The sequence below is a fragment of the Gouania willdenowi genome, chromosome 15 (assembly GCF_900634775.1).
Source record: "Gouania willdenowi chromosome 15, fGouWil2.1, whole genome shotgun sequence".
Classification (NCBI taxonomy): Eukaryota; Metazoa; Chordata; class Actinopteri; order Blenniiformes; family Gobiesocidae; genus Gouania; species Gouania willdenowi.
Genome location: NC_041058.1, coordinates 16,146,925 through 16,170,365, shown reverse-complemented (window position 1 = coordinate 16,170,365; position 23,441 = coordinate 16,146,925). Strand labels below are relative to the sequence as shown.

At 37.2% G+C, this 23,441-nt stretch overlaps 1 protein-coding gene across 5 annotated transcripts; it reads left to right on the top strand.

The window, feature by feature from the left end:
* The first annotated feature begins 1,356 nt into the window (after positions 1 to 1,356).
* On the top strand, positions 1,357 to 22,131 carry prom2 (prominin 2). 5 transcript variants are annotated; one of them, XM_028469599.1, is made up of 25 exons: positions 1,357 to 1,502; positions 2,302 to 2,370; positions 3,024 to 3,377; positions 5,239 to 5,297; positions 6,344 to 6,549; positions 6,673 to 6,793; positions 8,229 to 8,292; positions 8,420 to 8,509; positions 11,379 to 11,575; positions 12,823 to 12,897; positions 13,025 to 13,088; positions 13,203 to 13,362; positions 14,197 to 14,349; positions 14,416 to 14,539; positions 15,846 to 15,934; positions 16,061 to 16,145; positions 16,294 to 16,437; positions 16,582 to 16,650; positions 18,476 to 18,568; positions 18,659 to 18,712; positions 18,834 to 18,914; positions 20,190 to 20,258; positions 20,340 to 20,429; positions 20,879 to 20,991; positions 21,078 to 22,131. In XM_028469599.1, the coding sequence occupies exons 3-25, from the start codon at positions 3,104 to 3,106 to the stop codon at positions 21,106 to 21,108; spliced, it is 2,505 nt and encodes an 834-aa protein (XP_028325400.1). In that variant the 5' UTR covers positions 1,357 to 1,502; positions 2,302 to 2,370; positions 3,024 to 3,103; the 3' UTR covers positions 21,109 to 22,131. The 5 variants fall into 5 exon arrangements, with proteins under 5 accessions (XP_028325400.1, XP_028325398.1, XP_028325401.1 ...); XM_028469597.1 differs by having other exon boundaries at positions 2,201 to 2,370; XM_028469600.1 differs by lacking the exon at positions 2,302 to 2,370 and adding an exon at positions 1,642 to 1,674.
* The last annotated feature ends 1,310 nt before the right edge of the window (positions 22,132 to 23,441 follow it).

Sequence of the window (23,441 nt, the reverse complement as noted above, 5' to 3'; positions counted from 1 at the left end):
CTATTGCAGATTTGGGCTGAATTACATGATAACAATGGTGTTAAAGCTTTGAGTTTGTCTACAAACAATGTGTCTGTCCACTTATTCAAGCAAACCATTGTTGAGAAAATCAGAGGACGTAACACTGCATTATTATTATTATTATTATTATTATTATTATAATAATAATAATAATAATAATAATAATAATAATAATAATAATAATAAATTTGTTTTTGTAATGGGAAAGGCGCAGGTTAAAGTAACAGATTACAAGTACTCATGTTACTGTAATTGACTTGTTTTTATGGGTACTTGTACTTGTTTTTGAGTATATTTCTAAATCACTAATTTTACTTGTTCTTAAGTGTGTTTTAAAAGACGTAAAGTAATTAGCTACATTTCTACACCCAACCGTTCCTCAGTAAATTATTGTTTTTTGTGATTCTTGTTATATTTCCGTTTCATTTAACACAATCCAAATGTTCTTAGTCGTTCCATTTTTTTTTTATCAACGCCCAGCCACTTTCTTTGTTACACATGCACATTTTACATGGCACTGTTTTAGAGTTCATACATGTAGCTATACTTAGAGATGTACTATTTGACAAACCTTTTATTTTATATGTGGAAAATAAATTAAGTTATCTTCCATTTTACGTTTATACATGAGATATTTACTGTTTGCAACGGAACCGTGGCAAGATTTATTACCAAAATTAAACACGGGGGGTGAAAGTAACTAGTACCTTCTACCTTGAGTACTATTTAATTGAGCTACGTATTTCACGTGTACTTGAGTATTTTATGTATAACTTACTTGAGTAGGATATATCAGTACTCTTTACACATCTGGGTTGGTGTGTCTAAGCTGTTGCTTCAACCTACACCCATTCAGCTTATTAGTTAGATAACTGAGTGTTGCTTGTTCTGGTTTTTTTTTTTTTTTTTTCTTCTGAAGACTTCCAAGTTAAAATTCAAAATCAAAATTCAATGATTGTCTGTTGTTTTAATTTGTAAAAAAAAAAAAAAAAAAAAAAAAAAAAAAAAAAAAAATTTTTAAACAATATTTTACTTTTTTTTTTTTTTTTTTTTTTTTAAATCAATGTCCCAAGGTTAATTTAGTCAGGATGACCACATTGAGATTAATAACCTATTTTACAAGTGAGTCCTGATTGTTGAGATTTCCTCAATAATCTTAAAGGAACAACGAAAACAAAGTCAAAATAATTCCCCTTATTCTTTTGAACCCTGTTCGCTATTTGCTCCATTTCTCTCTCTCTCTCTCTCTCTCTCTCTCTCTCTCTCTGCTCCTCCCTCTAACCCTCCCTATCTGCCTCCTCTGATCCACTTCTCTCCCTCCCTCTCCAGATCTCTGCAGGCCCGCTCACAGCCAACCTGACAGCAGGAGCAGAGTGAACCCCATTTCTTCTGGAGGAGATGGTGAGAGTCACACGTCCCTGACTGACTGTAGCTGAGGACCAGAGCTGTGTGACAGTCCGTCATCGCTCAGTAGAGAAGAGGTGAGTTTGGAGGAAAACAGACCATGTTCTTTCTTTTCTTATTTCTCTTAACATTTCACCTCGTCCTTGCTCCTCTTTTGACTTTGATCTCACTTTCTTGTCTTCCTACTCTTACTGTACACCTGCCTGCCAAGACCAGGATAACAAGCTTCTCAGGCTGCTGTGTACATAGGTAATTATAGCTGCCCGAAAGAACAAGACAGCATTTACAAACAATAAAATACAGCCTGTGTTGGAAATGCAATGTTCTAAATTAAATATAACTGTCTTTATTGCAGCTAAAATTATTGTTTCTAATCAAATTTTTGTCATTGTTCTTTTAACGCTTTACTGTCGTCATTGTGTGAGAACAGAATTGTTTGGCCTAAACACAGTAGATGCTGGTACCTAAGGGTTAAAACAGTGTGACACTGTGTATACACTATGAGCACAGCTTTGACAGATTAGGTAAAACCTTCACGTGTCATCTAATTTTTCACATCTTTTCCTCCCAACCTTTAAATGTCAGCAGCACCTACGGACCATGACAGATTATGAGTGTGTGATGGTGTAGGTGTAGAATTAAAAAGAGGATTATGAAAATGTCCTTAAAGTGTTCGTGCTGTTCTTTTCAAACGTCTCTCTGTGACTCAGTCCTTTTCGTCTTCCTGCTGTAATTCACATGCCTTGAATGAGTTTGCATTTCTTCCTTTTCTTAGAGTTTTCGAGCTAACTCGAGTATTCAAGTACTTGAGATAGCATACAGAGAGACATAGTCAGAGGTTTTATTTTTCTGGATCAATCAATCTATTGATTACAGATGAACAGAAAATGAATCAACAAGTCATATCAAGTCAACAGAAGAACTGGGACTCCTCTAAAACACAAGGTCACGGTGGGCTCACTCCCTGGGCCTCTATTCCATGTTGTTATCTCGTGTTGCCTGGCACATGGATGCACATGTCTTCTTCTGTTATGATGCTTAAGACATTTGCGATTGTCAGGGTCAAACATGAGCTCATCAAAGGTAAAGACATACTGTACATGCAGGAAGAAAGCACAGTTTTCAAAAGTTTAGGTTTAGAAATCAAACTATCACTTATTTAAAGATGACATTTTACTGTTGATTTAAAGCTACACAATTTAGAGATTACTGATTCATATGAACATGAGTTGTTTAATGTGTATTAAGTTACATTTTTAAAATAGAATTATTATTATTAATATTTGTTAATGATTTAGATTTTGTGCCTTTTGGGTCAAATTGACTTTTTTTTAAAGTGTTAATCTGAGTGTCCTAGTTTATTTATATCTGATTTGTATCATCACTTATGTACTTGGTTGTGTTTTTGTTTAGATTAAGTTGAAATCACATGTTCTGAAACTGTTTGTCCATGTCCTGAAAATGGCAGCTACAAAGTTGACTTGTGGATAGCTTTTGGCCTGACTGAGGATGTATTTTATTAACAGGGTTATTGAGAATTATAGTGTTCTCAATAACCATGAATAATAATCCATTCCAACACTTTGTTCCTTTTCCAGACAAGACTGAGCTCGTGCCATGAGCTCACCTCCCCATTACCCCTTAGTCTCCCATCTGACTGCTGCTTTCTCGTGAAAACATGACGATACCTCGCAGTGGGAAAGAGTGGAGGTGGCAGGAGAGCACCACAGGGTTTCCATGTGGTCTTGGACTGTTGTTGGTGCTCCTTCTGCTGCCCGTTGGGGTCAGCGATGCCCATCTTCAACAAAAATCTTGTCTGGCTGCCGAGGGCCCTCAGCTCCTGAGACAGCCTCAGTACAAGGACTTTGAACAGAAGGACCCCAATGTGGGGTTCTTGGGTCTGATGGTCCAGCCTTTTCTCCATATGATCCAACCAAAGCCTTTTCCTCAAGGTCAGTGTCAATAGTGTTGGTCAATCATAATGTTCTCCTAAATCATGCTGTCATTGAGATATAGTTTCCATCAGGTACGATTCTGAACTTGAGGCCCCATCTCAGGTACTACTGGTGTAATATTATTTTCATACTTTCCCATCTTTGGAGGTGTTTTATAGGTTTGGCTTGAATGGATAGCTAGGATCATGTGTCCAATGGTAAGAAGTAATGGAGGAGTGAAACACAGAGTTTAGACTACTATGGGAAAAGACTGGGAGTTTCCCTAGATCATGGTTGCGGCATCTTCTCTGGGTTCACGAGACATTTAAGATTCTGACAAATCTGACTGGCGGCTCAAACTGAGGTGCTGTGATTTCTATTAAATTCTGTTGTTTCTGAAAACATTCCCTTCAAAACACTGGCAATGTCATCAACCTTCTTTCTCAACACAACCCGATATCATCTAATGCTACGCATCACTGTTTAATCATAACTTTTCCTGTTTCTCAGTTGGAAATAATCCATCTTTCAACCTTAGATCCATTCACTGTTGGATTTATTTACCTGAATCCTTGGGCTGTCACTTCCAACAACCAGAGATGTTTTAGCTTTTTAGACTCTATGTAAGATTCTGTATGGGATCCCCTAGTTTGCCAAACTACTTAAAGAGATTCCTAATTCCTAAACAGTCCATGGACTGCTGAATTGTCAGCTGATGTTACACTGTGTGACTTCAAAGTCCAACGATTATGCCTCAATTATGATTAGAAACCACAAGCGACAGCTCATGATATTGGTTTAGTTTTTTTTAAATTATATCCTACATTTATTTCCAGGGATGTTAGGAAAAAGGAAAACTTTGATGTCCCCTTCTGGCTCATGGGGCCCTATGTATTAGTATAATCTGCCTATAGCCAGAAACGCCAATGGGTAAAACCTCCTGTTTGGTACAAAATACTTACAAAAATAAACAAATAGAAATAAAATATGAGGCATTGTTAACTGAGTTAAACAGAGGCTATTCACTGGTAACACATACTACATGGTAAACATTTAATAAACTTTAAAACTCATTGGCTGTAATGTCCTGCTCTGAGCTGAGTTTTGCTCAGCCAATGTTTAACTTCTTACGAGCTCTGTGTGTTTACGTTTCCTGACTCAGCCCTGTGTCATACCTGTCAGACTGCTGCGGTACCTGTAATACCAGTAATTGCCTTACTGTATATACCCCTTTTTTATTTGGGGCACAGCTTCCTTCTTTGTATTGATTTCACAAATTAACAATGAAACCTGCCAGGTCACCTTTGCCAAGTTCAAACTCATTGTCACCCTTATTACTGAGCAATTTAACGTTGGACAAAGAGACCTGGTGGTGATTATCAGTAGCTTTTCAATTCTTTATAACGTGACTCAATAAACAATACCAGCTGACGGGAAACTTTGATTTACAGTAATATTGGTATTTTAAAGGTTTTGTTATTTCAAAATGAATGAAAGAGTGGATTTTAACCAACTAGATAGTGACACTAGAAAACGCCACCCATAGGAAAAATTTGAATATCTTCTAAATTACCTACTATTTATGTTGTCATGATGTTTCTTAATAACTAGGTTTAGTAGCAACAAGGTTGTGCTCTTCATTATGTGCAATAACGTGATGTGTCCTTAAAACTGACCTGGTGTTACCTGGTGACCGCTAGAAAAATGTGTGAGATTTACACCTTTAACTCATGATTTAACGTAGTTATCTCAAACAGGATTTTGGACACTGTTTAATGTTTCATCAGTGGAGGACCAGCACCGTTACTGCTCCTGACCTTCATGCTGAACACTGACAAAGACACACAATCTGCAGAACTAAGTGTTTTCTCTCTTCTAGATTTATTCCTGGAAGTTATTGGGGGACAATTCCAGTTAAATCAGGATTTCATCAAAAGAGTAAGTGAATAGATTTGAACCTTACTGTTCTGACCATGTGTTAAAGCAGAACTAAGTAGATCCGTCTCGTAGTCCCTGTGAGGGTAATACAAGTGTTTATGGGGGGATTGGGGGGTCTTTCATCGCAACTTTCCTGTCTCTGACCCGGTGGCAAGACGTACTGCTTTATGGCAGCCCGATCCAAACTAATGCTAGATTATGACCCACACGGTTGTCAACAAATTCACTTTTCTCAAACTTATATCATGGCGGAGCCAGTAAAAAAAAAGGCAGAGAAGACCTTTGTCCGAGGAATGGAGCAACGACAGCTCAGCAGCAACACACAGCAGTCACACACACTGTCGTCACAGCAACAGGCACGCACACACACTCGCAACCCAGCGCTACATCAGGCAGCGCACACACAAATATACATTTCTCTTTCGTTCTAGAATTAGTTTTTGCTCATGCTTATTAAAGAGTGTTACAAATACAGAGTAGCCAAGAATAGTGCACAAAGTGACAAGATGCACCACCTCAGATATTTTTATACTGCATTTTATTTGAACTAGATTTAAATTTGAGAAAGTTTAAGTATAGTTTTTTGATATTTATTGTGTGTGATGTGTAAATGTAAAATAATAATAATCAAAAACATTTCAAAAAGAGAGTTTTCATTTTTCATCAATTACTAAACATTTCAGGCGACCCCATTTTAATTCCAGGCAACCCCAAGGTTGAAAAGCGCTGTGTTAAATATGAATACAGATGCAAACCCGTATTTCCAAAGTTACAACCCTACCTTCTCAAAGCACCTCAGGGTGGTAATCCTATAGTGTTGAAACCTAAAGAACCTGTGTGTTGATATGTGCCTGCCTCCAGCCTTTCCTGGGACCCTTTCACTGTGTCTGAATGCAAACATTCACCACTGTAAAGTAAAACTACTGTGCAGGAGTAATGTTCTGCTGGTTGTTGATGTGACAGCAGGAACAATAAACTGACACAAATCTGCCAAATTTGGCCTCAAAATCCACATTTTCGCACCCGCTTTGTGCTGTTGTGTACAGGTCCTGGTGTATGAAGTGGGTTTTCTGGTGTGTTTGGCAATCGCCGTTGTATACATCATCCTTTTGCCCTTTGTGGGCCTGATCCTGGCTGGCTGTCGCTGCTGTGGCAACTGTGGTGGCAAGATGTACCAGAAGCAGACACCCTCCACTCACTGTAACAGAAGAGCTTTCTACTGGAGCGCATTAGTCACAACACTCATTATCCTGTGAGTATGAGGATGTATAGTCTTAAGTCATACACTCCCTGCTCTGGTGTGTCTCCTATATGTGTGTGTGACACAGTCTGAATGCTTTAAGAACATGCATGTCTATTTCTGTGTGTTTTGAAGGGCTGGGAACGTCATCATGTTTAAAAGTAACCAAGATCTCAACTGGAGTGTGACTCGGGGTTCAGTGAAGCTCAAAGACACGTTAGACAACGTACAGACCTATCTCAGTGCAGTGCCACTGGTGGGTGAGAACCCTCTCAATGTGTCAGTTTTTACAGATAGGGTTAACTAATTTCCCCAGCACTGTTTTTCCTGATAGTGTTAGACACAGTAAATCTTCCATCAATCTCTAGCTGCGCACCAACGGACTCTGATTCACATCTCTGTGCAGTGGCCCTTATCGGTGTTCATTTCGTTGACACCAGATATCGCTAAATGTTAATTGCTATTTTCTCCAACTAATAAAAACTAAACTATGATTGTGTCACATGGGACGAAATCCAATCAGAAATCATGCAATCATGCAAACTTTCTCTCATCAAATCTGCCATTGTGTATTTACAAACATTAATACCATCACATATCAATTAGATTAATGGTAATTTCTTTAAAAAATACAAAAACTCATATGCTGTATATTTAAGTTGATTCAATCTGTAGCAGATTTAGTGTTATTAATGTTGTTTCGTTGACTAATACGTACGAGACTAGAACTGAAATAGTCTTGATGACTGCATTTAGACTAAAACTAAGTCAAAACCAGAGGTGTAAAGAGTACTGTTATATACTACTCAAGTAGAAGTACTGTTACTTGGTTGAAATTGTACTCAAGTACAAGTTCAAGCACAAGTAAGTCATACATAAAATACTCAAGTACAAGTAAAAAGTAGCTCAATTAAATAGTACTCAAAGTAAAATGTTTATTTTTGGTAATTTATCTTGCATTGGCTCCCTTACATACAGTAAACATCTCATGTATAAACTTAAAAAGGAAGAAACCAAATCATGCACAATTGGCCAAAATGTACAATTCTGTTTTAGATAAAATAACACTAATGGATTCAATTCAAAATGAAAAAAAAAACAAACATCAGTCTCTAAGAATAGCTAAATTAGTAAACTCTAAATCTGAGAAAATAACCTCCATTCATTGCTGTTTTGGCGCCGTATATTATTATTTAATCTGATTGGTCAGCTGTGATGTGATGCGTTTAATTGTTGTCTGGTCATTTCATTTTTTTGTAGTTTCACAATGTCCGTTGATCATTTTAAAGCAAAAAATTATAATTTACACAGTAACGGTTGGGTGTAGAAATGTAATGAATTACGTTACTTCTTTTAAAATGTACTTAAGTACAAGTAAAATGACTGATTTAGAAATAGACTCAAAAAAGTTCAAGTACCCATAAACGCAACTCAGTTACAGTAACACGAGTACATGTAATACATTACTTTGATTTCTGGTCAAAACCCTATGTGACTAATCAAAATGAACACTGGTGCTAATCAAACATACATAGACTTACTGGTAATTGATAGGACTGTCATCTATCTGTGTTACTATTTACTCAGTTGATTAATGGTGTTGTGTGTGTAAAGCTCATGTTTCATGCTATGTGCCCGGCCTTACCTTATGTAAACATTTTACGCTTTGTTGTTCCTTTTCTCCTGCTTAGCAACTGGACACTGTGGTGAATGAAAGCTACAAAACTGTACAAAAGGTTTCTGAAAACCTGAACAGTAAGAACAATAAGCCACTTCCATTCAGTGCCACCTGCCATGTGGTTTCCAAGCACACTGAACATTGAATTGCCTTGTGTTTGAAATGCGCTGTACAAATACATTTGCCTTGCCTTTTGTGTTTCAGACATTGGCGCTCAGCTAGGGGTGGAGATTCAGAACCAGTTTAAAGGAACTTTGAACCCAGTGCTGCTCTCGGTTAATCTTCTGGACCAAGGTAAGTTGTGGATAAAGGCTTAGTCCTGTTTCAGGAGGAGCATGGAAATACCTGTGAGCGTTGATAAGGGATCAGTAAACAAAGGTATTTTGAAGTTTATCAGCATCTCATTCCCATTTAGATTCTCATTTGGGTTCCTTGACGTAAAAAAATGTGGGTTTTTGAATCTAAAATGTTGTCAAAATAGATGTTTTCCTTATATGTTGCTTATCACAATAAGAGACAAAACAAGATAAATGGAAACATGTCCAGAAACCATTGCAGTTGAGAGAATTACAATATCTCACAAAATTGTGAACATTTAAATGTGAATGACATGCATGCATTATAAGATAAAACATCTACATCACTATAAATAAGTATACACTGACTCATCCAATACAGGTAGCTTTTGTTCTATATTTCTGTTCTTGTTGAAGATATAAAGTCATTCTTCCAATTTGAGGGGTAAACTCCCTTTTGTATTGTACAGTGGGTACTGAAAGTATTAGGACCCCTTTTCACTTTTTGTTTCATTGCAGCCATTTGCTAAAATCAAAAAAGTTCATTTTATTTCTCATTATTGCACACTCAGCACCCCATCTTGACAGAAAAAACCAGAAATGTAGAAAATTTTGCAAATTTATTAAAAAAGAAAAATTGAAACATCACATTCAGACCGTTTGCTGTGACACTCATATTTAACTCACATGCTGTCCATTTCTTCTGATCCTCCTTGAGATGGTTCTGCTCCTTCATTGGAGTCCAGCTGTGTTTAATGAAAGTGATTGGACTTGGTTAGGAAAGGCACACACCTGTCTATATAAGACCTTGCAGCTCACAGTGCATGTCAGAGCAAATTAGAATCATGAGGTTGAAGGAACTGCCCATTGTGGCAAGGCACAAATCTGGCCGAGGTTATGAAACGATTTCTGCAGCACTCAAGGTTCCTAAGAGCACAGGTGCCCTCCATAATCTTTAAATGGAAGAAGTTTAGGGGTGACCAGAACTCTTCCTGGACTTAGCTGTCCAGCCAAACTGAGCAATCGTGGGAGAAGAGCCTCGGTGAGAGAGGTAAAGAAGAACCCAAAGATCACTGTGGCTGAGCTCCAGAGATGCAGTAGGGAGATGGGAGAAAGTTCCACAAAGTCAACTTTCACTGCAGCCCTCCACCAGTCAGGGCTTTATGGCAGATTGGCCCGACAAAAGCCTTTCCTCAATGCAAGACATATGAAAGCCTGCATAGAGTTTGCCAAAAAACACATGAAGGACTCCCAGACTATGAGAAACAAGATTCTCTGGTCTGATGAGACCAAGATTTAACTTTTTGGCGTTAATTCTAAGCAGTATGTGTGGAGAAAACCAGGCACTGCTCATCACCTGCCCAATACAATCCCAACAGTGAAACATGGTGGTGGCAGCATCATGCTATGGGGGTGTTTTTCAGCTGCAGGGACAGGACGACTGGTTGCAATTGAAGGAAAGATGAATGCGGCCAAGAAAACCTCCTCTAGAGTGCTCAGGACCTCAGACTGGGCCGAAGGTTCACCTTCCAACAAATGGACTTGATTGGTAAATGGACTTGATTTATATAGCGCTTTATCACCACACTGAAGCAGTCTCAAAGCGCTTTACAAATCAGCTCATTCACCCAATCACTCTCACATTCACACACCAGTGGGACAGGACTGCCATGCAAGGCGCTAGTCGACCACTGGGAGCAACTTAGTGTTCAGTGTCTTGCCCAAGGACACTTCGACACATAGTCAGGTACTGGGGTCGAACCCCCAACCTCTCGATCAGAAGACGACCCACTACCACCTGAGCCACGGTCGCCCTACAAGACAATGACCCTAAGCGCACAGCTAAAATAACAAAGGAGTGGCTTCTGAACAACTCTGTGACCATTCTTGACTGGCCCAGCCAGAGCCCGGACCTAAACCCAATTGAGCATCTCTGGAGAGATCTGAAAATGGCTGTCCACCAACGTTCACCATCCAACCTGACAGAACTGGAGAGCATCTGCAAGGAAGAAGGCAGAGGATCCCCAAATCCAGGTGTGAAAGACTTGTTGCATCATTCCCAAGAAGACTCATGGTTGTACTAGCTCAAAAGGGTGCTTCTACTCAATACTGAGCAAAGGGTCTGAATACTTATGACCATGAGATATTTCAGTTTTTCTTTGCAAAAAAAATCTACATTTCTGTTTTCTGTCAAGATGGGGTGCTGAGTGTACATTAATGAGAAATAAAATGAACTTTTGAAAAATGTAAAGGGGTCTGAATACTTTCCGTCCCCACTGTATATATTTATGCACTTTTCCAGACAAGAGGTCAATGTAGCTGCCTTTAAAAACACAATTTCCAACATTACGATATCATGTGTGCTGAATGTCACAGCCATTTATAAGTCAAAGATGAGAGAAAATTAAATAACTTATCAAAGTAAATATGCTCTACAAGTTGTGTTCGGGTTGGAAAACAGCTACACGAAACATACAGAACCCAAGACACTTTCATGGTTATTTTAGTCTTTACAAAATATTTTACTTTAATAAAAAATTCGCTGTTGAATATCCTGAAAATTATTAACAGCCACGACTAGTTATATGTATTTGCCTTGGTGCGTTAAATCCGTTCTTGTAAACTTATCTGACACCCATCAATCATTAATATTATTTGAATTCATAAATATGTGCCACAAAATTCAGATAAAAGCATGTTTTTTGGGATGCATTTGTTTGTCTAAAACAAAGAAAATGGAACAAAAAACAAGGCATTTTATTACCCCATCAAACCTCAGGATGGAGTAAGCTATACTTACAGTATCTTACTTCCTGCATTATTGCTGATTCATGACGTTAATGCAAATATTTTGTTTGTGTGTTTAGAGACTGTGAACATCAGTGTCGAGCTGAAGACGCTGAACTCCTCTTTGACGGAGCAACAGCTCAGTCTGGATCGTCTCCAGTCCAACGTCTCTGCTGTTAAAAACCGCATCAATGCCACTCTGTCCAAGCCAAACTGCGTTGGATGTGAGGACTTTAGGCCAGAGCTGCAGAAAATAACTGTCGACGCCACAATCACAGTAAGAACACAAGCATTTATATTTGAAGGGGATGAATTTCATTTCCCAGCAGGAAAAACAACAGCCATGACCTTCAGAATGTAGAAGACGGTTAAGCTGTAACTGCTCAACAACAATATTCAGGGAATTATTCACTTGTGTTACAAGGTTCTAGTTTTGGAGACATGATGTTCTTTCTAAAGTATCTTCAAAATAGTGAATGTCACAGTAGGTGATGATAACACCTTATTATTCCTCTCTGTTCTTCCCACACATCTAGAATCACTCGTACAGGGTTTTTCAACCTTGGGGTCGCCTGAAATGTCTAGTATTAATAACATATAAAAAGAAATTACTGATTAAAATGACTATGTATAATTTTAAATTTTTTTTAAAATTGTATTTCTTTATCTTTTTAGAGTAGAGTATCTTTATTGATCCCGCAGTGATGATTGCTATCAGAAAAAGTGCAATAAAAAAAGACAACAGAAGGCAACACAAAGAAAACCCAAAAAATAGTGCATTAAGATCAAATAAAACAATACAATAATAGAAGCTGTATATGAATAAAACTGTAAATATAAAATCATAAATAGAAATTGTAATATAAAAAGAATAAATACAGATATATGCAAAGATTTTTAATTGTCAATAATGTGCATACCATGGACATAACAAAATAATGGCCCCGAGTTCCCCGTTAAGCCCTTAAATAGAGTAAAAGAATAAATATAGGTGGAAAAAAACCCAAATGAAAATAGAAAAACACCAGTAACATTAATAGAATATATACAAAACAATACAAATATGCAATGATACAAAACAATAGTGACAATGATATCACAGAAATAGATATACAGTGCAGTTGCTCAAAGAGCTTAAATAATTATAATTATTTTTCAAATTAAAACACCACATACATTCTCTAGCAACTGTTTTCTATAATTTCACTTTAATAAATAAATAATAAAATAATATATTAAAGAGCAGTATGAAAATATCTGAGCCGGCGCATATTGTGACTTTGTATTTGTAACACAGTACAACAAACATGATCCAAAAACGTAATTTTAGAGAAAGAAAGTCTCTGGGGTCGCCAGAAGTTTGAGATAAAAAAAAAAAAAAAAATTAAAAATAGGATCACAAGATGACATGTTCATGTTGACACAACAAACTGAGTTCTGACCCAGTTTGTTTTGCTGTAGTTTGCTGCCCCCTGCTGGTCATTTCATCAGCTCATTGTAACAATCCCTGTATGACCTGCACAGATTCCCAGTTTGAATGAGCTGCAGTCGGCTGTGGATGAAGTCCTCAAATCTGATCTTCAATCCAAACTTAAAGAGGTGTGAAAACACTTTGATGAATCAATATGTCTTTTTTTATTTATTTATTTATTTTTTTTAAACATTAGTTTGGTCATCAAAATGTTGCGTTCCTGATTATTGACCAAATATTCCTGCTGTGTCTCAGGTTGATGTATATTTTCAAAATATTCCCCAGAGGATGACGAACGACATCGAGGTTTTAGTTTCGAGTGAGTAAATCCTGTCAAATGTCACAAACTGAATACATGCATGAAGGAATGACTTCACTCAGGTTTTATTTTGAAAAATATATATATATGATGGTTGTTCTGTGTGTCTCCAAGGCTCCAAACAGGTGCTTGATGAGATAAAAACCCAGGTGTCCCAGATTGCCAGTGACATCCCTCTGTCCACCCTGACCACAGCCATCCAAGAGTTTCTGAACTTTGCAGAGACAGAAATCCAAAAAGTCCTGCCAATAGTTGAGAGAGCCGAATACATCAGGTACTGAAATATCCTCGATATTAATGGTTCCAGTCGAGGGTTGAGATCTGATCGTGTGGAGTGGTTGTGGTGTTTGATTTGGTGCCAGTGGCCAACATCACTAAACGCTTTTTACCTCTTTCCTTTGGCCATTTTGCAACTTCCTCTGTCCAATTTTTGCCCCTTTTCTAAACTTTAGCCAATAAATATAACTTAATTTCCTATTTTTTGTTCATTTTTGCAAAATGTTTTTGACACTTTTATCGAATTTTTGTCCTTTCTTAAATTTCTGGCCACTTTTTCACTATTGTTTGTTGCCACATGTTGCCCATTTAAGCTACCCTTTGCCATATACATACCACCTGGTTCCTCATTATTTGCCCATTTTTTGCCCACTCTTGACTGCTTTTGGCCCATTTTGGTCACTTTTCACTATTTTCTTGCCACGTTTTGGCCACTTTTGGACCATTTTTGGTCGATGCCTGGTATGCCAGATGGCCAGTCCACCCCTGGAGACGATATTTCCCACTAAATTGTCTCTTTAAGGTTCTTTTTTTTTTTTTTTTTTAATAAAGAATACATTTTAGGTGGTATTTGAGCTGTTGCTGCCCTGATGCACATGTTGGACCTGTTGATCCAATGGTTCAAAGTTGTTTAATAGGTGTTCAAGTTTTCTAATATTTTTTTTTAAACAAGTAGCACAACTCTTGTGATGCTAATTTGACAATGAAGTGGAAATGTGTGGAATATTATTGGGTGCCAGTTTGGAAAAAAAATGTTTTGTTGAAAATCAATAAAAGCTCACTGACCTTAATAAATAAATATATTGCCACTGATTGTCCTCTACCGTTCCAGATGGAGTGTATGTGTGGCCCTGAGCTGTGTGGTCCTCTTTGTGGTGGCCTGTTACCTCCTGGGTCTTACCTTCGGCCCCGCGGGTCTCAAACCCAAAGTGGACCCTACGAAGCGTTCGTGCACAGCGGACTGCGGAGGCACCTTCCTCATGATGTGAGTACAGACTATCCTCTCCCCTCCTGAGTGTTTGACCTCTGACCCGAACCATGGCCTTTGCAGGGGGGCCGGCTTCAGCTTCCTCTTCTCTGCGCTGCTCATGATCGCAGTGGCGATTTCCTTTGTACCTGGTGGAAACGTTTACACCGTCTTCTGTCGTCCCTGGGACAACGGGCAGATTCTAAAGGTATATGTGTAAAGATGAGATACACTGGGCGGACCAAACACAACGGAGTTTAAGCAGGACTCAGGTGGAAAAGAGGAAAGGTTGGAGTGTACGGAGGACGTGAACAGTAAAGCAGAGAGGGAGGAGAGCAGGGAAGTGTTGTCACTTTGTGCAGCAGCTCAGTTAAACAACCTCGTTTCACAACAGAAAGCCATGTTCACTTATTTCATTTAGATTTTGCTGCTTGTATTGCATGCAGTGGTTAACCAAACTCTTATTTTTAACCTTTTTTATGATTTAAACCTGGAGTTTACGGCTCTGTTAATTCTTTATAGCAGTTCTTTGGTTTCATTTGGAGATATAAACACTGCTGTGACCTCCTTCACTGTGATCTTTTAGTAGGATGTTGTAACACTTTGATTTAGTAAAAAAAAAAAAGCAAACTGTGATATATATAAATACATTTTATTTTTGCACCAAACTTGTGTTCAGCAAATGTTCCTATCCCTTTTATTATTTGTGGTAACACATTCAATATTGTTTTGTAACATCACTGTATATATTGTGCTGTTTTATTTCCTTAATATTTACAATATTTCACTGTCAGTTAATTGAAGGCGTTTATCCATAAATAACTGAAGTCTCACAGGTTTTTTATGGAAAGTGTTAAATAAATACTTTTACACTTTAATGTTATGTTTGAGCCATTTGTACACTTTTGGTTATTTTGGTATTGTGGCTTTTCTTTTTGTCATACATTGTGCAGGAAGAACTGTGCAGGGTTTCACTTTGGATGACTGAGATATTAACCATAATAGCTTTAAAATAAATAAATCCTCTTTACTTTGTGCTCATGCACCAAAATGTATTTAATCGATTTGTAATCGTTGATTTTTGGCTGAATTTTCTGTCAGTCACAACTCGTGCAAGTACCTAAAGTAAAAATATATATACAGTATTTATATAATGATATTTCTAATATAATTTATTCATACAACCAACAATTGAGGTCAACTATTTAGTACTGTGCTGATTTTTGTTATATTTAAATGATCAAAAAATTGCTATAAAAGACATTTTAAGTTTTTTTGTACGTTTTGAACATTTGTTTTTGATAAAACGGTTGTAAATTTAATGTAAAACCTTTATTATCTAAGGTTCAAACTGCATCTTCATTATGTTGAAGATATTTGGGAATTGTTTCTACATCTAGGATACAATGAGTCCTAGAACCACATATAAAATAAATAAAGCACACTACTTGTCCTGTGCAGGTGTCTGACAAAGAGAGAACAGGTATTGATGACACTTTTTCTTCTGTTCTCAGTTCCTTGACACCCCAGGATTAATCCCACTGTTGGATATTGGCGTGGCTTTAGGAGTGACAGCCAACGTCAATATTTCTGATCTCTACAGGTGAAAAAAAAAAAACCACTTTAAACCTCTACAAAAACACATCTTCACTCCTCTTCCTGGGAATTCATAATTGTTATCTGGACCTGTGAGTAACACTTTAATTATTCATGCATTTTCTTTAAACAGAGATTGTCAAAAGAACCAGTCTTTGTGGATGACGTTACACTTGTATCAGCTTGTCAACCTGGAAGAGCAGCTCAATGTGACCAGAGTGAGTTTTGTTTTCACTTCCTGACATTTAAAAATACTGTTTCTTGGAAATACTCAGACTTGCAATGAATTTATGCTGAAGGCTTTTAACATGTGTAAACAAAACGTTTGTTTGTTTTTTCACTCACATCCTCCTGCGGTGGTTGCAGTACACTGAGGAGATTGTAAAAAAGTTTGAGAGCACAAACGTCACTCTGACCACCATCAATCTTCTGGACTCAGAAATTAAAAACAAACTCAGCACATTTTCCACCCAAGTTGATAATTTCAAAATTGATGCAGTAACAGAGCGGGTAGGTGCTTTTTTAAAAAATGCATGCATATATATATATATATATATATATATATATATATATATATATATATATATATATTATTCATCTGGTGATTGACGCCTTACAAGCAGAACCTAAGTGTTTTTTTTTCTAATCTCTCAGATTAATAATCTCACCAGCATTAATCTGAATACAACAGCAGACAAACTGGACCAGGCTGCTGATTCTCAGGTGGGTCATTACATCATATCTGTAACACACAATTCATCTTTAACCCTCCTATTATCCACAAATATTACTAACACATTTTACCCTTGGGGTCAATTTGCCTCCAGAAAATGATTTTCCGAAAATTGTTATGTCAGGCACTTTGTTTATTTGTTGAATACATAAATAACCCCTTGATAATGAAACCTTGATCTGTTCTCTAGTGCCACCATCAGGCCAAACCTTTAAATTAGGATTAATTTATCTTAAAGGTGCAGTCCGCAACTTTCAGATCCCTCTCTCCCCCTCATTCTCTTGCCCTGCCTCCAAACTTTCCAAAGTCCCTCCCTCAGAGGAGCTAACAAGCTAACGTTAGTCCAACAGCAACATCACAGTAATATGACATGCTCTGTTAAAAGCATATTACTGCGGCGCCTCTCTCTATGTGCACACACCTCAGCAGCAGCAACAACAGTGTCACGTACAGCAGCCTCCGTGTGGCTGCTGTGCGCACATGAACAACACATGCATCACAGAGTTCTAGTGCAACAATTACAAATCAAACATAATGTAAATCAAGCGGCAGTAATTACCTTTCAAGCAGAAAAGTCACCAATTCCATCTTCTACTCCTCCAGACCATACACTGTGAAAAAAGATGGTGTTCTAGCTCCGAGAAAGGGGTGGGGACTATGAGCAACAGCTGTCAGACAGTCCATCAAACACAATCCTGGCTCTGATTGGTTCTTTTTGCTCGGTCATGGTGCATTCTGGTAATCTGCCAAAGGCTGAAGGAGCAGCAGGGGGGGCTCAATGAGCCTGTTTTTTTTCCACACAAGTTACTAGTTTGATGTAAAGCTGTCCTTACATAGTGACAGCTTAGTCACTTTTATAACAGTTGCAGACTGCACCTTTAAGAAGTTTTCATCCAGATCTTCTCAAATAAACTGACAAAATTAATGACCACAAAAAAACTTTCAGTTTTTAGAGTTAGCGTATCTTAAAAATCTTTCATCCAAATATTTTCTAATTTGGGGTGCACATTCCTAGATCAATTCATGTTGGGTGTGGGATACATATGTATGTGTATATACGTATATATGCATATGTGTGTATCCATAAAATGAAGAGTCCGTCCTTAAGACTGCTCTACTGTAAAGTGCCTTGAGATACCATTGGTTATGATTTGGCGCTATACAAATAAAGATTGATTGATTGATTGATCTCATAGAATGAACCATTTTGATTCATGTTCTCATGAAAATATCACGGCGTATATCAAAAGTATCAACTCTGCACCTGCACGCACACACACTCACACACACCTGCAAGCACTTTTCCCCTAACCCCAGAGAAACACCAATGCGTGCAATATGTGTTCAGCACATTGTGAAAAATATCAATATGATTATGTTATGCCTAATCAATTTCTACCCATCAAATTAGGAAAGTCATGAAATATGAAGCAAAAAAAAAAGTCAACAATTGTTTTTTGAATGATAAACATCAAATTGACCCCAAGGATATCAGGAGGGTTAATATATTCAGTAACACTTGAAGTTTTATACATAAATGCTGACATTATCATGAATAGTCATTAAGTGTTGTTCGTTACCCTAACCCTACCTAACCACTTCCTGCCATCTAACCCAAAAATTGCAACATAGCTCCAAAGGTGTCAGAATTTAACAAACAACCTTTAATGACAGCTTTATGACAGCCATTATGACACCTTATTCATGCTATTGACAGATAACGACAGCGTAATGTCAGCTTTATGTGTAAAACGTGAAGTGTGACCACATTTTCTCCCTCGCGTTGAGGTATTCATACACCTATCTGTGTTTTAGTCGAGCCCAGACATTGAAAGTGAGCTCCACAGTGAAGCCAATGACCTGAGGCACATCCAGACAGACATTGAAACAAATATTATTCCACAGCTGGTGAGTGTTTCCTCCTTTTCCTGCGTTTTCGTGTTCTCACTTTTCCCACGCTGGTTAAAATCAATGTGGATTTACTGCCTTTGCCCAAAGGAAAACCTCGAGTCAACTATCAAGAGCCTTCGATCCACGTTGGGAAAAATCAATGTGAGTACGCTGTTTAACACCTGGATGTGACAGGGAGAAGGATCACCATTCCTTTTTTTTTTTTTGTTTTGTTTGTTTGTCCTGGTGTCCAGTCATTTCTCTCTCTGTCTTTTCCGTGCAGGCCACGGTGGGGGAAGTGCTGAGCAGCGTAGGAGCAGCACAAGATTTCCTCCACACAAACACATCAGTGATCGTGAAGACCGTGAGTTGAGCCACAAGTCACATGAGCTCACACGGGCAGCACCATGTGGTCTGTTAATGCCCGAGGTCGTGAAGGAGTAGGGGGGGAGTGTGCTCGTCGTTTTGGGAATGAATGGCAGCAAACTAGAATCTAGTGGTGGGGTGGGGGAACCTCTGACATAAGAGAGCTGAGTTAGGATGCTCATAAACACAAAGAAAACCACCTACAGCGTGTCATCAAGGAGGGGCTTAGTTACGTAATCAAATATACCTAAAACTGTCTCAAACATTATCACTAACATATTTTCAGTATGTTTTGCAGCTGGATTCAGGACAGGATGTGATTTACTGCATCATTTCAAGCTCAATTTCCCAATTTGTCACAACAGAGCCTTTAGTGCTTTTCATACTTCATTCATGCATCATAATTGTCAATTTTTCCCAAATTAAAAAAATAAATCATGTTTTTATTCAAATGTGAATTTAATACATTTGAAGAGAAACTAACACAATTTAAATATTATCGAAAATTGGTTTATTATAAATCTGATTAAAAAAAAAAAGTGTCGATCACTAAGTAATCCCCAAATAAATAACATTTCTTTCTGTTTTTTAAACAACATTTTGTGTTATTTGTAAGGAACATGTTGAGCATAACACACATCATACAGGAAAAACAAAATAAAAAACAACATCCATAATGACAAAAATGACAAAAAAACAAAATGACAGAACTTAGAATAAATAAATTAAAAAAACCTCAAACTTAATAAAACAGATCAATCCATTTACACGTTTGTAAATTCTACTGTTTCCCAAGAAAGTCCATCAGTGGTGCCCACAACACCCCAAATTCCAGTGTTTTAATCATAATTACATAGCTTAACCTTTCTTATGAAAACATAAAATTGCATTTCTGATGGAATTTTGTATTCTATATTTTTTGTTTCTTATGAAGTTGATGGATTTATTGACTCTTTTATTTTTTATTTCGATCATTAGCAGCAGCAGATTGTCCATGTGGCAGTATTTAGCTTCTCCTTTTTAATGAGACTCTATTACAATGTTTTGCATGGACTGCCTAACTTATTGTGTGCAAACACCCAGGGGTGCCTTTTCCCATTACCTAGTTCTAGTTTGAGAAAGCACTGTTACCATAGCTCTGTATGATAGGCTCAAAGGATTAACCCACATCTCCATTCCCACTGACGGTTCAGAGTTCACAGATTTCCTCATGACTTCCCTCTAAAGCAGGGAGAAAATGTCAGGAATTCACTCTGTTTTTTTTTTCTCCCAGGAAAGCAGAAAGTTTTTGGACTGTCAGCTGAATTACTTTACAGTTTATACTCAGTGGGCCAACCGCACCGTACGTTCCTGCAGTTTGTACACTCAGATATACAGTAAGTTACGCCTTAATCTGTTACTGATGTTGAGGCTTCTCCCTCAGATCACTCAGCAGCTGGGCCTCTGTGGACCAGTGGTTGATGCTGTGGACTCGGTGGTTGTCATCGTCTGTAAACACGGTGTAGAGTCTTTGGTGAGAAAACATTTATTTTTCATTGATTTTTTTAATCACGTTTACTCATCCAGTAAGTTCATTTTATCTTCTTTTTTGGAAATATATGTTTAGTTTATTCATTCAAGGTCTTTCAGGGGATTTTATCTCCGGACAGGTTTCGACTGTCAACTGCCAGTCTTCCTCTCGGGTGATGTGCCTCGATGTGTCCCTACAAGTTCTCTCGTAAGGAAAGAGTCGAAGCATTTTCTGATGCAAAGCACTCTCTCGTGGGGACACATGAAAGCCATCAGAAAATGCTTTGATGTTTTCCTTGTATGGACACATCAAGGCATAGGTAGACTGGCAGTTGATAGTTGAAACGTCAGGAAAAAAAACCATTTCCTGAAAAACCTTGTCTGAATAAATGAAACTGTAACATATTTTCTCTTTTATGTTTTATAATTTTTGTCCTACATGTATTTTTTTAGAATACTTTCTGGTTCTGTCTGGGTTGGTGTATAATCTTTTTCATCCCTGGGATAATCTTTTCCATCAAACTTGCCAAATACTACAGAAGAATGAAATACTCAGATGTCTATGAGTAAGTTACACACTTACTGTACGTCCGTGTCACGTCTAACTGATCAGACTACGTTTGACTGTTTTTTTTTTTGGCTTTGATTTTAGCAACAACCTCATCCTGAACCACGGCCACTAGTCCAGATCAAACTGGGCACAATGGCTTTGAAAGACAACAAAATGTCACCTTCGTGTCAACGAAATGAGGAACTCTTTGTCTCCTACACATAATTGGAACAATGTGAGCAAAAAAAGAAGAAGCAACAGACTGGATCCAGAGTTTGCACTTTATAAAGCACACATACTGTAATATTAAAGGGCTTCTTTGTGCAACATCATGAAGAACCATTTCATTCATGATTATTTCATTGTTTTATTCAATTTGAGTTGGAATATGAGGAAATATGGGGTTTTCCCATAGTTGGGAAACATCTGTGTGTTAGCGTTTAATGTTGAAGGTACGTCTACTGTCTTAAAATTAAGTTTTTTTTTTTTTTAATTTAAAAAACATTTCTATTGTGGGCCATTTTACATTTCAGAGTGAAGACAGATCTGTTTTTACTCAGTGCTGCAGCCCATGGGAGCGTGTACTGTAGCTGCGTCATGTTGCATTGAATGTCTAAATGAAGGTAACGAATCGTCCAAATTTTTAAACACCTTTCTAACTGGATCACGAGCTGGGTAATTCATGGATAATGCTGGACCCCATGTGACCACCAATCTTCCATTAGAATAACCCTGCTAGCTACGTGTTAGCGTGTGTATAGAAGATGAATTATTAAAATCTTCTCACTGGATCAGAGTTACACGTAATTGTTCAAAATTGAATTCGTTTTTATGTCAGGAACATGACTTAGAAGAAAAAAGAATCTTATTTTAAGGGAAAAGTACCACTTTTTAAGCACTTATAACTGAAAATATCTGTACTTATTGGACCACTGGAATGATACATCTGTGTTTCTGTATCTCCTCCGTGTCAAAAAAATGCAAAGATGCAGACGTATCCAAAAAAAATAGATACGTCTCATTGTTGTTGTTCAACATTTAATTGTCATTGTATGAAAATGAGAGGGTATTTTCCAGAATCATATTTGAGGGGTTTTACTCGAATATTTTTAATTGTTTGTATTTCTAGATTGTTATAAAAACATTTGGTTATTGATTATGATTTCTGTGTTTTTTTAAACTCATTTAATTATCGGTTGAGGATTGTGTTACATATACAGTATGTTACACATCACTTATTTCCTCTACGTCATAGAATTAGTTGGGATGACTCTTAGAGCACCCGTGTCAAACTCAAGGCCCGGGGGCCAAATCTGGCCCTTTGGAGAATCCAATGTGGCCCACGGGAAAAAGTAACTGAAAACATGAATCATTGTGTGAATGAAACGCAACAATATTTCCAAGGGTTTTTACAGTTTTCCCGGTGCTTAAATTGCATGATGGCCGTCATTTTTAATGGTAAACTGTTGGAAAAAAAAAAAAAAATTAAATTTCCCTCAAATCAGTAGATAAGATTTTACTTGATTAAATAGAAATTTGTCAAAAAATATAGAAAATTTAAAGGGAAGAAACTTTTGGGACTGATATCTGTCACTTATTGCTTGGATATGGTCAGTTTCTTCTATATTTTGTATTTTATGTATATGTAAAGTGCAAACTAGGGCACAATAATGTTGAAGTTACTCATTTTCCTGCATAAAATTTAGAGTAAAAACCCAACTGAACATGGACACAGAGTTTTGCTGTTTTCATCTCATTTTTCCTCGTCACATGAACGTTAATCTCTGAGATCGGAAACACTCAAACCACGAGAGCTCATCATCTGTTAATACACAATGATTTAACAAAGAACATCAACTCTAGAGCTCTGACCTCAGAGAAGGTCAAATTTCCAACTCTGTTCACAAACCTGACACTGACTTCTTCAACACATGCAGTATTTGTCTTCTTGATGCATTTCACACTAGGGGTGTTGAAAAGAAATAATAAATTCGGCGATATATTGCAATATTACATTGCGTGATTCTCGGATCAATTTGAAATGCATCCATATCAATATTTATTTATTTATTTTTTTACCTTTATTTAAGCAGGAAAGTTTTTTTTCCACTGCAGGAGACATTGTAACTACAAATAAGTTTAAAAAAAAAACAACATAAAAAGAAAGTAGTAACTTTATGCATTTATTTGTTGTTCTAAGCATATACGTCAGTTAAGTTGCACTAAAGTCAAAGTTGGTTTAAATGCAAATTTTAGGTTGTCGGCACATGGCATGTTAAAGCCAATGTTTTGGGTGTAAAAGTTGCCAATAAAATATATTTATATTTTTTACTTTGTTTTTATTTGCAATTTACAACATACAAATAATGTCGCAAAACAAAAATAAACCAAAAACAATAATTTTACAAAGGTTAAACATAAAATTGCAAATGAAAATAAAGTTAAAAAAAAATAAAAAAATACATA